At 53.5% G+C, this 13742-nt stretch overlaps 1 protein-coding gene across 28 annotated transcripts in view; it reads left to right on the forward strand.

Moving 5' to 3' along the window:
* The window catches only part of ST3GAL4 (ST3 beta-galactoside alpha-2,3-sialyltransferase 4), a 162588-nt gene that overhangs the window by 86590 nt on the left and 62256 nt on the right, over nt 1-13742 (forward strand). For 22 of the 28 annotated variants that reach the window (XM_075909648.1, XM_075909651.1, XM_075909653.1 and 19 more), the window contains one exon: nt 8545-8620. The exons of 4 other annotated variants lie outside the window; for them this stretch is intronic. Coding sequence is in view for 7 of the 24 variants with exons in the window: in XM_006111248.4 (XP_006111310.2) it covers nt 8545-8620 (76 nt within the window). In the remaining 17 variants the exon portion in view is untranslated. Of the gene's footprint in view, nt 1-7694; nt 7809-8544; nt 8621-11862; nt 13554-13742 lie in introns of those variants that run through there. 2 more of the 28 variants (XM_075909668.1, XM_075909647.1) reach the window with 2 other exon arrangements.

A 13742-nucleotide genomic window follows, 5' to 3' on the forward strand; every position in this document is an offset into this window, starting at 1 on the left:
TAAGAACGGCCGTACTGGGTCAGACCAAAGGTCCATCTAGCCTGTCTGCCAACAGTGGCCAGCACCAGGTGCCCCAGAGAGGGTGGACCGAAGACAGTGATCAAGCGATTTGTCTCCTGCCTCTGACAAACAGAGGCCAGGGACACCATGTCTATCCCCTGGCTAATAGCCTTTTATGGACCTAACCTCCATTAAATTTAGCTTCTCTTTAAACTCTGTTAGGGTATGTCTACACTACAAAGTTAATGCGAACTAACAGACGTTCGTTTTAATGAACTTTAATAGGCGCTACACATACAAACCGCTAGTTCGATCTTAATTTGAACTAGCGGAGCGCTTAATTCGAACTAGGTAAACCTCATTCCACGAGGACTAAGCCTAGTTCGAATTAAGTAGTTTGAATTAAGGGCTGTGTGGCCACTTAATTTGAACTAGTGGGAGGCTAGCCCTCCCTAGCTTTCCCTGGTGACCACTCTGGGCACTACCAGGGAAACTCTTCTGCCCCCCTCCTGGCCCTGGAGCCCTTAAAGGGGCACGGGCTGGCTACGGTGCCCGTGCCAGGTGCAAGCCTGCCAGCACCCAGCCAGCAGACCCTGCACCTGGCACAGCATGAGCCAGCCACCTGCTGCCACCCAGCCCTCCGCCCTGGGCTTAGAACATAAGAACATGAGAATGGCCATACTGGGTCAGACCAAAGGTCCATCTAGCCCAGTAGCCTGTCTGCCAACAGTGGCCAACACTAGGTACCCTGGAGGGGATGGACCGAAGACAATGACCAAGCCATTTGTCTCGTGCCATCCATCTCCAGCCTTCCACAAACAGAGGCCAGGGACACCATTTCTACCCCCTGGCTAATACCACTCCATGGACCCAACCTCCATGACTTGATCTAACTTCTCTTTAAACTCTGTTCTAGTTCTAGCCTTCACAGCCTCCTGCGGCAAGGAGTTCCACAGGTTGACTATTTGCTTTGTGAAGAAGAACTTTCTTTTATTAGTTTGAAGCCTGCTACCCATTCATTTCATTTGGTGTCCTCTAGTCCTTCTACTATGGGAACTAGTGAAGAACTTTTCTTCATGCACCCTCTCCACACCACTCATGCGTTTAGAGACTTCTATCATATCCCCCCTCTGTCTCCTCTTTTCTAAACTGAAAAGTCCCAGTTGCTTTAACCTCTCCTCATATGGGACCCGTTCCAAACCCCTAATCATTTTAGTTGCCCTTTTCTGAACCCTTATCAAGGCCAAAATATCTTGGAGTATAAAGGCAGGTTTAATAACTCTCTCCCTCTGGAGTCTCTGGCCCAGATCCTCAAAGGTATTTAAGCACCTGACTCCACTGGGAATTAGGTACCTAAAACCGTTTGAGGGTCTGGGCCTCACTCACCCAGAGGGAAGGCTGGGGGTCGTGTGTGGCTTTCTCCTTGGCAAAGCAGCAAGCCTGCCAGGGTTCTACGCTCTCCTGGGAGGGGAGCAGCTGCCCATCTGTAGCTGGCACCGATCAGCTCCAAGTCAACCTGCATCTGAGTTGAGCCTGCACCTGGAAAGCTGCCCACGGCCTTGCTGGCGGCTCAGAGCCAGAGAGACCCGGAGGGGAGGTTCGAAGGGAGGGCAGCCAGACTCTTGGGAGAACAGGCCAGGTTTGATCGGGAAGGGGGATGTGAAGAAAGGAGTGACGGGTTCTACCCAGCTCTGCCATTGTCCATCGCATCTCACCCTGGACTCTTTGCTGTCCCAGTCCCTTGCTCTTTGGTACGGCCCTGAATCCTGTCCCCACCCTACCCACAGCATCCCTCAGGGATGCCCCGCAGTGCTCTTGCTTGTCCAGTCCTATCCCCCGCCCCACATGTGTGTCCGCCTGGCTGGGTGGTGTCTGTGCCAGGCTAGACAGAGCCTGCCTGCTCCATCCCATTGTGTCCTGTTAGAAACGAACGTCCCCCCACCCACTGGGGGAGCCCCTAATGACTTACTCCGCTCTCTTGTACCTTCCCACTAGCCTCCTTGCATCCTCTTGGATGAATGTGTCACTGTCTCTGGTCTCCATCACTGGCTACTTTAAAAGCCAGGTTGGAGGCTTGACGAAAAGCTCTGCTCCAGGAATGACGTGGAGTCGCTTTCTGGCCTGCGCCGGACTGGAGGCGGTGATCACAACGGTCCCAGCTGGCCTTGGCATCTTCGAATCTGTTTAAAAAACCATTTTCAATGTTGAACAGCTGCTGATGCTTGGTCATCTTGTGAAATGGCCTCCCTGGCAGATCCCAGCGCTCCCACCTGCAGGCTGAAACCAAAAGCTCCTTTTGGAGTGCCCCGTGACCAGGTCTCTCCTCTCTTTTCCAGCGTCGGGTGTTTCTGGTTTACTTCCACTTGCGCAGTGGGGGAGAGAAATCCATTCAAACTTCAGGGCGAATTTCCCCTTCTGCCCTGCAGCAGCTGTACAAGTACAGTTCTTAAGCAGCTGAACAAACATCAGAAATAAAATTACACCCCTCCCTCCGCAAAACCCCCCTCTCCGCTAGCCCAGCCTGGATGCTGTAATGTTACATCCCCAGCCTGCCTGCCAGCTTCTTTCACTGAGGCTGAGCAAGTGGCGCTCTCTTAGGCGTTGCAGACGTCAGTCCCTTCCCACAACCAACTCACCCCTTCAGCCAGGGGCCCGTTGCAGCAGGTACTGTGCTGGCTGGGTGGCTGTTGCCCACAGATCCTTGTTTCAAGAAGCTAATCTGCTTCCTGCAAGGGTGGGAGAGAAATGTCAGTACAGCAGCAGGAGGGCAGATGCCGTTGTGTCCCCTGCCAGGGATAAATGACTGTGGTTCTGCTGCCGGAGCTCCACCTGTGTCGATGCTTCGGGGGTTTGGGTCCGGCTCTGCTAACGAGCAAGAACCAGACTGGAACAACAACCAGGACTTCGCTCCCAGGCTGCCTGGTACAAAGCACTTGGTGTGAAATAGACGACACCCCCCACGCTGGGCACCGCTGGTCAGAATGCAGCTGCTATCCTGAAAGCCGTGGGGTTAGGGCAGTGTGTGGCTAGATGGGCTCTGTTTGAGCTGTCCTGTCCTGGTCAATCTTACCGGGGACCAGAGTTGCAGGAGAGAAACCTTCTTTCCCTGCTGAATGAAGTGACTCTCTCAGTTCTTGTCCTTTCCAGACACTGTTCCACCTCCATTCTGTCTCTAGGTGCCTTTCCTCAGAAGTGCTTGTTTTGGATACTAATCTTCCCCCTGTGTGCTCCATAAAAGTAGCCTCCTGGGATGATCTCTGTGCTCTGCAAGATTTGCTGTACAATAGTCTGTAATGGGGTATACTGTGGGGTGGTACCCAGTGGGGGTTATGCACCCCCTGGCCGGCCAGCCCCCTAAGCAAAGCCTCTGTGATCCTCCGTGCAAGTCTGTGGGATGCTGGCTAGGGATGTTAAATATCGGTTAGCTGAATAGTCGATTAAGTTCATGAATTCTGATCAGTTACTCAACTATTCTATAGTCCCCGCGGGTGGAGCCGCCAGCCAGTGCTCTCCAGTCCTGCTTTGAGAAGCCCTCGCCACTCCGCGCTGATACAGAGGCAGCAGCGTGGGGTGCCAGGCGGGAGCTGGTCCACGCGGGAGACAGTTGAAAACTAGCTCCCCTTGCAGACCGGCTGTCTGTGTGCTGCTGCCTCTGTCCAGTGGGGGATTTGAGTTCCTGGACCTAGTACGAGCCAGAAATGAACCAGGCAGCCTACCTGGCTCCTAATACACTTTAAATGCAGAGCCGCAGCAGGGGTAGGTCCCGGACCTGGCGCAAGCCAGGACTGAGCTGGGCTGCTGGCCAGCCTGCTGAAAAATGTACTGGCAAAGAGGGGAGGGGGATACGCTTATCGGTTAATCAACTACACTATTACATCCCTAGTGCTGGCCCTCTGTGTTACTTTAGCCTGGTTTTTAAGGGGGCAAGTACCCTACACAATGCTGCTAATGGCTTTGGTCTCTAGCATTTTGCAGCCAACTGGTCTCTTGTGGCACATGCACGTTTCGGCAGCACTAACACAAGGTATAATCTGGAATGTCTACTTATTTCTGTCTAAAAATATTGGCTTGGTCATTCGTTACAAGAATCTCTTCTGCAGCCTGCTGCAACCAGAAGGGCTTTTTCTCTTGAAAAAGTAAGTGTTTTATTCAAGTGGGGATCTGAAATTAACCAGAATTAATGCAGAGGAAAATATGCCGGCGTGAACCTGCCGTTAGATTTGTGTTGTGTTCTCTGGAGAATGCCTACATGTTTTTCTTGCTAATACGTGGTGTTTTTTTCATTTCCTTTTTCACTTATCCTCCAGAAATGTACGAAACCAAAGGCTTTAGAACAGTGGTTCTCAGCCAGGGGCAAGGATACCCTGGGAGGTAGGATACACAGGTCTTCAGGGGGTGCATCAACTCATTTAGATATTTGCCTAGTTTTACAACTGGCTACATTAAAAACAAAGTCAGTATAAACTAATATTTTATACAATGGCTTGTGCATACTGCTCTATATAGCAGTGGTCCCCAACACGGTGCCCGCGGGCGCCATGGTGCCCGCGGGGCCATTTGTGTGCGCCCGCCAAGTGCTCAGGGCTGGCCTGGCCCCGGGCACGTGGTGCATTCATCGGGGCCGGAGCTGGCCCCGGGAGCACTGCGAACTGGCCGCCCGCGCTCCCCGCGCGCGGCGCTTGGGGGTGGGGCGCCGGCCCCGGGCGTGCGGCGCTTTGGGGGGGGCACCGGCCCCGGGCGCGCGGCGCTTGGGGGGGGCGCCGGCCCCGGGCGCGCGGCACTTGGGAGGAGCGCCGGCCCTGGGAGCGCGGCGTTTGCAGGGCGGGGGGCCTGGCCCCGGGCGCGTGGCGCTCCTGGTAGGTCTTATAATGCTCCAGGGAGTTCTCAGCTCATTGCAGTTCCACTGACATCTCTGTACCTCAGTTTCCCTAAGCGGGCTGCCCAAGGGCACAAAGTGAGTCTGTGCAGAGCTAGGCATGTGACCCAGTGCTCAGTTTGACCATCACACACCGTGTTTGCCCTGCGTAACCACGAGCTACTGCAAAAAGTGTCTCCTCTGTGGGATTTGGCAGTGATGGGCCATGCTTCTCAAGCCTCAGCCTGCTGAAAGATGTTCACGCCTCTGAGACGCGTGTTGCAAGCAACGACTGCAGAAACTGGGAGTGTGGATGAGAGAGCATTACCTCGCTCTCCAAAGTGTAAGTGGAGCTAGCTTGGCCTTTGTATAAATAGCCTCCTGCCCCTTTATAAAATAGCTCTGGAGTAAGAAAGCAGCATGTGCTCAAACTGAGAGTTAGTAGTCGGCTACAGTGTGGGGTATATTTGCTAACAGGCGACTAGCAGGACTGAGACCCGCCTGTTGCTAGTGTTGACCAGCTGTTGTACAATGGAATCTTGTAATTATGGTAATCCATGTTTGTAACCTGTTTGGCCCAGTCCACAAAGTCCCAATGGCTGTGTCTACACTGGCCCCTTCTTCGGAATAGCCATGCTAATTTAGAACTTTGGAATAGGGAAATGCGCGGGGGATTTAAATATCCCCCGCGGGATTTAAATAAACATGGCTGCCGCTTTTTTCCGGCTTGGGGAAAAGCCGGAAAAGAGCGTCCAGACTGGTGCGATCCTCCGGAATAAAGCCCTTTTCCGGAGGATCTCTTATTCAGTATATTTAAATCCCCCGCGCATTTCCCTATTCCAAAGTTCTAAATTAGCATGGCTATTCCGAAGAAGGGGCCAGTGTAGACGTAGCCAGCGTGTGTGCATGGGCTGGGACTGTATTGATGAGCTATATTCATTCATGCCGTGCTGGATTGAGACTGGAGCTTCACAGAAACCATATGAGGTTCCCAGAGCAGCTGTAACTCAGCACGCCTGTCGGTTACAATGAGATCTTTCATTGCATGGGGGTCATAAGATGCTGCGTATTATGGTGCGCAAGAGAGAGATGGTTTTGAATGCAAAAGTTAGCTCCCCTTGGGCTCTTGTTTTATCAACTCCTCCCATGGGAAGCAGAGTCCAGGTGGTCAGTGCTGCAGTGGGAACCTCGGAGGAACATGTCTAGCCTTCTAGGACTAGCTGGTTAGTACATGTGCAGTGTCATTCTTTACTTCTGAGGCTGTACTGCATACAAGGAGTCAATGACGCAGAGGTTGTGTGCTGTGCTTCTGTCTTGCCAGATACGTAAGATCAAAGGCTGGCACTAAAGATCCCAGGAGACTCTCTAAAGACTAATGGTGTGTAGAAAATTTCCCTAGGACAATTATTTGTGCCATCGTGGTTTGGAATAAAAGGCTTTATTGGACCTTCTTTCGAAGTATTGCATCACTATTGTGTGAATAATGCACGTCTCTGATTGCTGTGCCTCGTGATGATGTGTGCTTGCCGGCCGACTCTGATACGGCTCTCACCACGGCCCAGTGAAATGCAGCCACTTCTGGGATGGTCACGTCAGCTGATAGCCAGCTTGCAGATGGCATGTGATACACAGCTGTTTAGGGCAGTGTGAGGGTTCTATTCCTGGCTCTGTCTGTGATTGGCTGTCACCTTGGGCACGGGGCTGCACAGTTCTCTGTAAAATGGGACACTGCTGCCTTCGTGAGGGGCTTTGAGATGTTAAAAGGTGATAAGAGCTTGTTCATCCTCATCCTCGCCCTCTGTGGTTCTGGATTCTCTTGTTCTGCGGCCCACTGCCTCTAACATTAGCAAATCCCTGTGCTAGGAGGGTGAGGCCATGGACGGTGTTTTTCCCACGCGGTGGAATTTGTTCTTTGATGTGCCTGCCCAGCTAGAGGGGGGGGGGGTGTCCTTGCATTCCACATGTTCTGCTGCCTCAGGTGCTGGTATGGGAAAGTGCATCTTGTTACCTGGGTGTCGGGCTACTACACCCGCACGCTGCAGCTGGAGGTGAGGAGCAGCTGCCTCTGGGCAGAGTTTATGGAGCAGAGGCTGGGAGTGGGGGGTTGAATCCTGCTGCGTTTGTTTTAAGGGAGAGTTGTTTATCGGGTAACGGGATACTCGTTCACAACCCTAATATCACCTCTGCTGGGGTTGCTGAAGGGTGAGTGAAGGGAGTTGTGGTTGATAGCTCCAGCCCAGATAGATCCTGCTGTACCTTGGCCAGGACTCAAAGGATGTCCCTGGACCCCAAGGTTCCTGGTCAATCAGCTGAGGCCAACAGCCTGGTGAGGTCCCTGTCCTTTCTAGTGCTGTGGCGATTAGCTGATTGCCCTGGGGGGTTTAGCATCAGTGTCCCCACCTAGGATGTTAAATTGCATTTAATCAGCTAATCGAGTAGCGGATGGAAGGGGGGAAACTGTAGCGCCGCAGCAGGGTTAGCTCCTGGCCCTGGAAGCTAACTCCATTGTGGCCCTGCCTATCAAATGTAGTAAGAGTCCCGTGGATCTTACTACATTTAAAAGGCAGAGGCGCAGCAGGGGACCAGGCACAAGCCGGGACTCAGCTGTCCCAGCTTACACCCGGTCCCCCGCTGCACCTCTGCCTCCCCTCCCCACCTCCCCCAGAGACGGTGCTGGGGGAACCAGCTTTTAAGCTGGCTCCCCCCAGCACCAGCTGCTGCTTCTCCCCTGCCCCGTTGTCTCTGATAGCGGCGACTGGTAGAGTAGGGAATCTATTCGATAAGCCTAGGCTAGTTGCTTAAATCCCTATTCCCCACAGCGCCATCTCTTCACTGATGCTCCATGCACTGAGGTGCTAATTCATTACCAGGGAAGCTGCAGACGCTGCACCAGGCCTGGCCTGCGGTTCTCCAAAAGGGCAGCCAGCTCATGCAGGGGTGCGTGGGCATCAAGGTTTGTGCCTGGAGTCTGGTTCTTTGCTATCCTCTCTGCAACTTCCCGGAGCAGCAGAGGTGTATGTGAGCAAGAGAGAACCCTTCCCCTCCTCCCCCCTGGGGAAAGCCCGGAAGCTGCGCAGGAGAATCCAGGCAGGTCAGCTCCGTGTTTTGCGTGGGGGCTGTTAAGTGTGCCGGGCCCCTTTAACAAAAGCGGTCGCAGCAGAGCACGGCGTGTGGGTATTAGAGTCGAAGCCGTCAGGAGGCACAGCAGGACGTGTGCTTATCGCCGCGACAGATTAATAGATGCAGACCAGGCTAAGCCACCCCAGGCTGGGCATTTTCAGGATGGCTCCGCGCAGCCAGTGAGTCTCGCTGCCCGTTGCATACGGGCCGGGGTGCTGCCTCTCATCAGCAGCTGCGTTTCAGGGGCCCCCGCTGATCCCAGGTGGCTGTTTCTGGGTCTGTTCCGGCACTGGGACCCGTAGCATCTGCCACGGTGAAGCAACCGATCCTGAGTAGGGGCTCCGGTGGGATGGGCCCTCCTTGCAGAATACTAGGAGCAGCGGAAGAGGTGTTCTCCCTCAGAAGCTGCATTCACAGGTCAGCCTGTGTGTGGGGAGAGGCAGGGTTCGTGTCCTGTCACTCCCCCTCCCCCCCAGGGGGTTCTAGTGGCCCTGGGTACAAGTAGCAGATGCAGAATTCCCCATATACCACTGCACTAAGCACTCGTGTCTCTTGCCTTCCTTCCGTAGGGGACGAAAGAGTGGGACAGGAGGGCCCTACCCCGTGGAGACACGGCCCCCTCGGCTTTGGAATGACAGGACGGACGTAAGTAGCCTCCTTTTCCCTCAGCTGTTCCTTTTAGTCTGTCATTTCTCCCCAGAGGAGAGGAGGGCGGAGCGGGGCAGCTGTGGGTGGCCGCATGAGGCCACTCACTGCATGTGCTGAGTGCCTGGGCAGTGGTTCCAGAGGAGATCCTGCTCCCTTCTAGCACTGTGGGAAGGGCCAGGAGGCCGTGGCCCCTGATTCTTGTGGAGAACCCCTGTGCTGGGGAATAGCCATATCTCCTGGAGAGAGAGAGAGAGCACCCCAACACCTGCACTCTTCTTCCAGTAACCCGTCACCCTCGTCTGTCCTGGTAATGGTTCTCCAAAATTGTCCAGTGCGGGTAGGTTGCCTGTGACCCCACGACAATGCCAGCTGGCTGTTGCCCATTCGCATTTGGGAAGCTCAATCACCAGCAAAAAACACAGTCATGGGCCTGGGTCTGTGGGGTGTGAATGCCAGCCCTGCCCTCAACCCTGCCCCGCTCCAGGCAGACATGACCTGGATTTGAGCCTACCCTGCATAGCTGAGCTGCCCGAGCATTGACCTGGGGGAGCAGTAGCGCCCACGTGACAGCAGGGATGCACAGAGAAGCCCCGGTCTGTTCCGCAGGAAAGTGATTTGACAGGTTTTGCTGCCTGTGTGGTGGAGCCGGAGCGGAGCTGGTCCTCGTGGGTTGCAGGCGGGACTGTTCTATGTGGTTGCGGATCAGAGAAGGGAAACTTAACCCAGACTCTAGTGCAGTTGTTCAGGTGTAATGCGTGTGGGTGGTTGAGCCGAATGTTATCTGCTGCCCCTGGCCAGCGAATTACCGAGTGTCACTGTGATCTGGGTCCAAACGCAGGGATTTTTCTCGAATAGAAGGGGTTGTGCCTGGCAAAAGATCTTCAGGTACAACCACCTGGAAAGAAGCAAAAAGCCTCGTTGCAGGGAGCACAGGCGGGGTGAACGGGCGTGTGGGGAGTGACTGTAGCAAGACTTGTTCTTTAGGTTAGTGGCAGTTTCTGGACGTGGTTCCCGTGGGCTGCAGAACTGAGCACCCTGCGTGAGGCAGAATCCCTCTCCAGCTGAGCGGAGCTTGCCTGGAGAAGTGCGGTTTCACTACTAAACAGCACCGGAGTGGTGTTCATCTCACTTTGCTGACGGGGGACTTTCACGAGAGCCGTGGTCGCTACTGGGGAGGTCCTCGGGCTGCAGTAATGGAAGTGAGGCAGGAGGTGCGGTGGGTGGAAATGAGCTGCCATATGTACTGCCTAATGGCCTGAGTCCTGCTTCTTAGCGGGCAGTCAGTGCCGATTCGTATTGGAAATAGAATCAGGCCCGCGATATACTGTGCCCTTGGTTTCTGTTCTCCTCCCGCCCCTGTTGTTCTGTGTGCGCTGCAGCCTCGCAGAGAGCACAGGCTGCCCCATGGTGACCGCTGAACATGAGGCACAACGGTTGTTGCATTTCCTTCACGGCTTTCCTGCCACTTGGGCTAACGCAGGCGGATAGTCGGAGCAGCGCTGGTCACAGTCCACCTGCCTTGGCTCGGAGGCAGCAAGGTCCTTCCCTACTGAGCAAAGCACGCTGGCTTACCTCCGACATTAGGAATGGGCACGTGTCCCTTTGAAGTCAGTGGCATTTGAGAGATGCTTCCAGGGACTGAGGTGAGGCTGTATTTCCCTGGATTGTCCTCCTTCCCTTTTTTTCCAAGATGGGCCTTGCATTTGCCTTTTTCCAAACATCCAGGACCTCTCCCGATTGCCAGAAGTTTTCAAATATAATGGCGTATGGCTCTGCAATCACATCAGCCAACTCCCTCAGCACCCTTGAATGCATTAGATCTGGCCCCATGGATTTGTGTATGTCCAACTTTTCTATATAGTTCTTAACCTGTTCTTTCTCCACTGAGGGCTGCCCACCTCTTTCCCATACTGGGTTGCCTAGTTCAGCAATCTGGGAGCTGAACTTGTCTCTGAAGACAGAGGCAAAAAAAGCATTGAGCGCTTCAGCTTTTCCCACATCATCTGGGTCTCCTGGGAATGGAGGGCTGGACTATCTAGAGACCTGGGGGTATGTCTACACTAGGCACCGTAGTTCGAACTAGGGTGGCTAATGTAGTCATTCGAATTTGCAAATGAAGCCCGGGATTAAAATATCCCGGGCTTCATTTGCATGTTCCCGGGCGCCGCCATTTTTAAATGCCCGGTAGTTTGAACTACCTGCCCGCGGCTACACACGGCATGGGTAGGTAGTTTGAATTAAAGCTCCTAATTCGAGCTACCGTTACTCCTCATTGCAGGAGGAGTAACAGTAGTTTGAATTAGAAGCTTTAATTCGAACTACCTACCCCGTGCCGCGTGTTGCCGCATGCAGGTAGTTCGAACTACCGGGCATTTAAAAATGGCGGCGCCCGGGAACATGCAAATAAAGCCTGGGATATTTTAATCCAGGGGTTCATTTGCAAATTCGAATAACTACATTAGCCACCCTAGTTCGAACTACGGTGCCTAGTGTAGACATACCCTGGGAGGGAAGCTCGAATGCATTCTTGAGCCATTGATCTGCTTGGCTGACAGGGGTGTAAGCTTACAGGCTTGTGAGGTTTTTAGACGGTGGCTCTGAAGCCTGTTCTTGCATCTCTTTTTCCCTTGCAGTGGGTGGATATTGGAAGTGTGAATGTGTTTGTTTCCTGGTGACAAACAAAAACCTGGCCTATTTTTACACACTGCTGCTGTGGCTTTGCTGTGGAGGCTGAGGCTTTGCCGGGTCTCTTTGCTGCTTGCATGGGGGCCGAATCGCAAAGAGAAGTGTCTGTGGTTGTGCAGTTGTATTAGTGGTGTTGGTTAAGGGAGTTTCTACTGTATGCTAGCAATAAGAGGATGGTCAGAGAAAGTGTGGGACCCTTAGGATGAGGAAGGTAACCTAGTGACAGTTGATGTGGGAAAAGCTGAAGCGCTCAATGCTTTTTTTGCCTCTGTCTTCAGAGACAAGTTCAGCTCCCAGATTGCTGCACTAGGCAACGCAGTATGGGAAAGAGGTGGGCAGCCTTCAATGGAGAAAGAACAGGTTAAGAGCTATATAGAAAAGTTGGACATACACAAATCCATGGGGCCAGATCTAATGCATTCAAGGGTGCTGAGGGAATTGGCTGATGTGATTGCAGAGACATAGGCCATTATTTGAAATCTCATGGCAATCGGGAGAGGTCCTGGACTTTTGGAAAAAGGCAAATGTAAGGCCCATCTTTAAAAAAGGGAAGAAGGACAATCCAGGGAACTACAGACGGGTCAGCCTCACCTCAGTCCCCAGAAAATCATGAAGGGGATCCTCAAGGAATCCATTTTGGAACACTTGGAAGAGAGGAAAGTGATTAGGAAGAGTCAACATGGATTCACCAAGGGTAAGTCCTGCCTGACCAGCCTGATTGCCTTCTGTGACAAAGGAACTGGCTTTGTGGATATGGGGAAGTCAGAGGACATGATATATCTTTACTGTAGCAAAGCTTTTGATGCTGTCTCTCAAAGTATTCTTGCCAGCAAATTAAGGAAGTATGGATTAGATAAATGGACTGTAAAGTGGATAGGAAGCTGGCTAGATGGTCGGGCCCAGCGGGTAGTGATCAATGGCTTGATGTCAGGTTGGCGGTCAGTTTCTAGCAGAGTGCCCGAAGGATCGGTGCTAGGGCCGGTTTTGTTCAACATCTTTATTAATGACCTGGATGAGGGGATGGGTTGCACCCTCAGCAAGTTTGCGGATGTTACTAAGCTGGGGGAGAGGTAGATACACTGGCGGGTAGGAACAGGGTCCAGCGTGACCTAGACAAATTGGGAGGATTGGGCCAAAAGAAATCTGATGAGGTTTAACACAGGGATGTGAGGGAGAAGTCGACTACCCGATAAGCCTGTCAGGAAGGGAGAGGGAAGCAAGAGCTGGTTCTCCCCAGCACTGTCTCCATGGTGTGGGCAGGGAGGGGGGTAGGGGAGGCTCAGCTGCAGCGGTCCCGGAGCCAGCACGAACCACGACTGAACAGTCCCAGTTTGCGCCTCCTCCGGGAGCTAACCCCACTGCGGCTCTGCCTCTTACTGCATGTAGACTGCAGAGCTGCCATGGGGTTAGCTCCCGGGGGCGGCTCAGGCGGGACTGAACCGTTCTGGCTCACAGTGGCCCTGCATTTTAAATGTAGTAAGAGTCCCGGGGCTGCTACCACATTTAAAATGCAGAGCCGCAGCCGGGGTAGCTTCCGGGGACTGAGCAGTCCCAGCTTGCGCCGGCTCCAAGAATGCTGCGGCTCTGCAGTTTAAATGTCGTAGGAGCTGGGCTGCCGCCGCACCCGGCTCTTGCTACATTTAAACTGCAGAGCGAGCGCTGCCCCCCGCCCCATCTACTAATTGAATAGTAGATACTCAATTAGCTAATTAATCGCAACTTAACATCCCTAGTTCAACAAGGACAAGTGCAGAGTCCTGCACTGGGGACGGAAGAATCCCTGCGGGGGCTTAAGCCGAGCTCAGCTGGAGTCCCTCTCCCTGCAGTCCTGAGCACTCCCTTGCGTTGCAGTCTGGAGAATGCAGGCATTGCAAGAGTTAATTGCCAGCTGTTGCTGCTTTGGGGTGAGGATAAAAGTTTGGCACCCTCGATCCGCTGATCTGGAACCGGAGGGTCATGTCCGCCGCTCTGTTACCGACAAGCTGCTGCAGCCAATCCAGATTGCTGCGCTTATCTCCCTCTGCTGTGACATATCCCCTGTTGATGACTCCCAAAGCCATACAGGCCAGCCTGTAAACAGGCAAGGAGGGATAAACACAGAGGGAGTCTGCAGTATCCAGCGGCAGGCAGACAGAGGTATAGCCGGAGTCCCTGAGTAAACACCTGCCTGGCTGGAGGCCTGCAGAGACTGAGGACAGCTGCCGGGGTTTAGTGGCGTTGTAAATGCAGGTGGTGAATGCCCCAGGTAGGAAAAACCACACCTCCATCTGGGGATCGCTGTGGGAGGCAGGGAGACGGGGGGTGATTGGGAAGGCCTGGCCTTGGCTCAGAGCTTTAGGAAATCCAGGCAGATACAAAACCCCAGGGAGTATAAACATTTCAGAAGAACCGTTCTTTCACGCCACTCTACCAGCCAGGTCTCCAGTGGTTTGAG

The sequence above is a fragment of the Pelodiscus sinensis genome, chromosome 26 (assembly GCF_049634645.1).
Source record: "Pelodiscus sinensis isolate JC-2024 chromosome 26, ASM4963464v1, whole genome shotgun sequence".
NCBI classification, from domain to species: Eukaryota; Metazoa; Chordata; order Testudines; family Trionychidae; genus Pelodiscus; species Pelodiscus sinensis.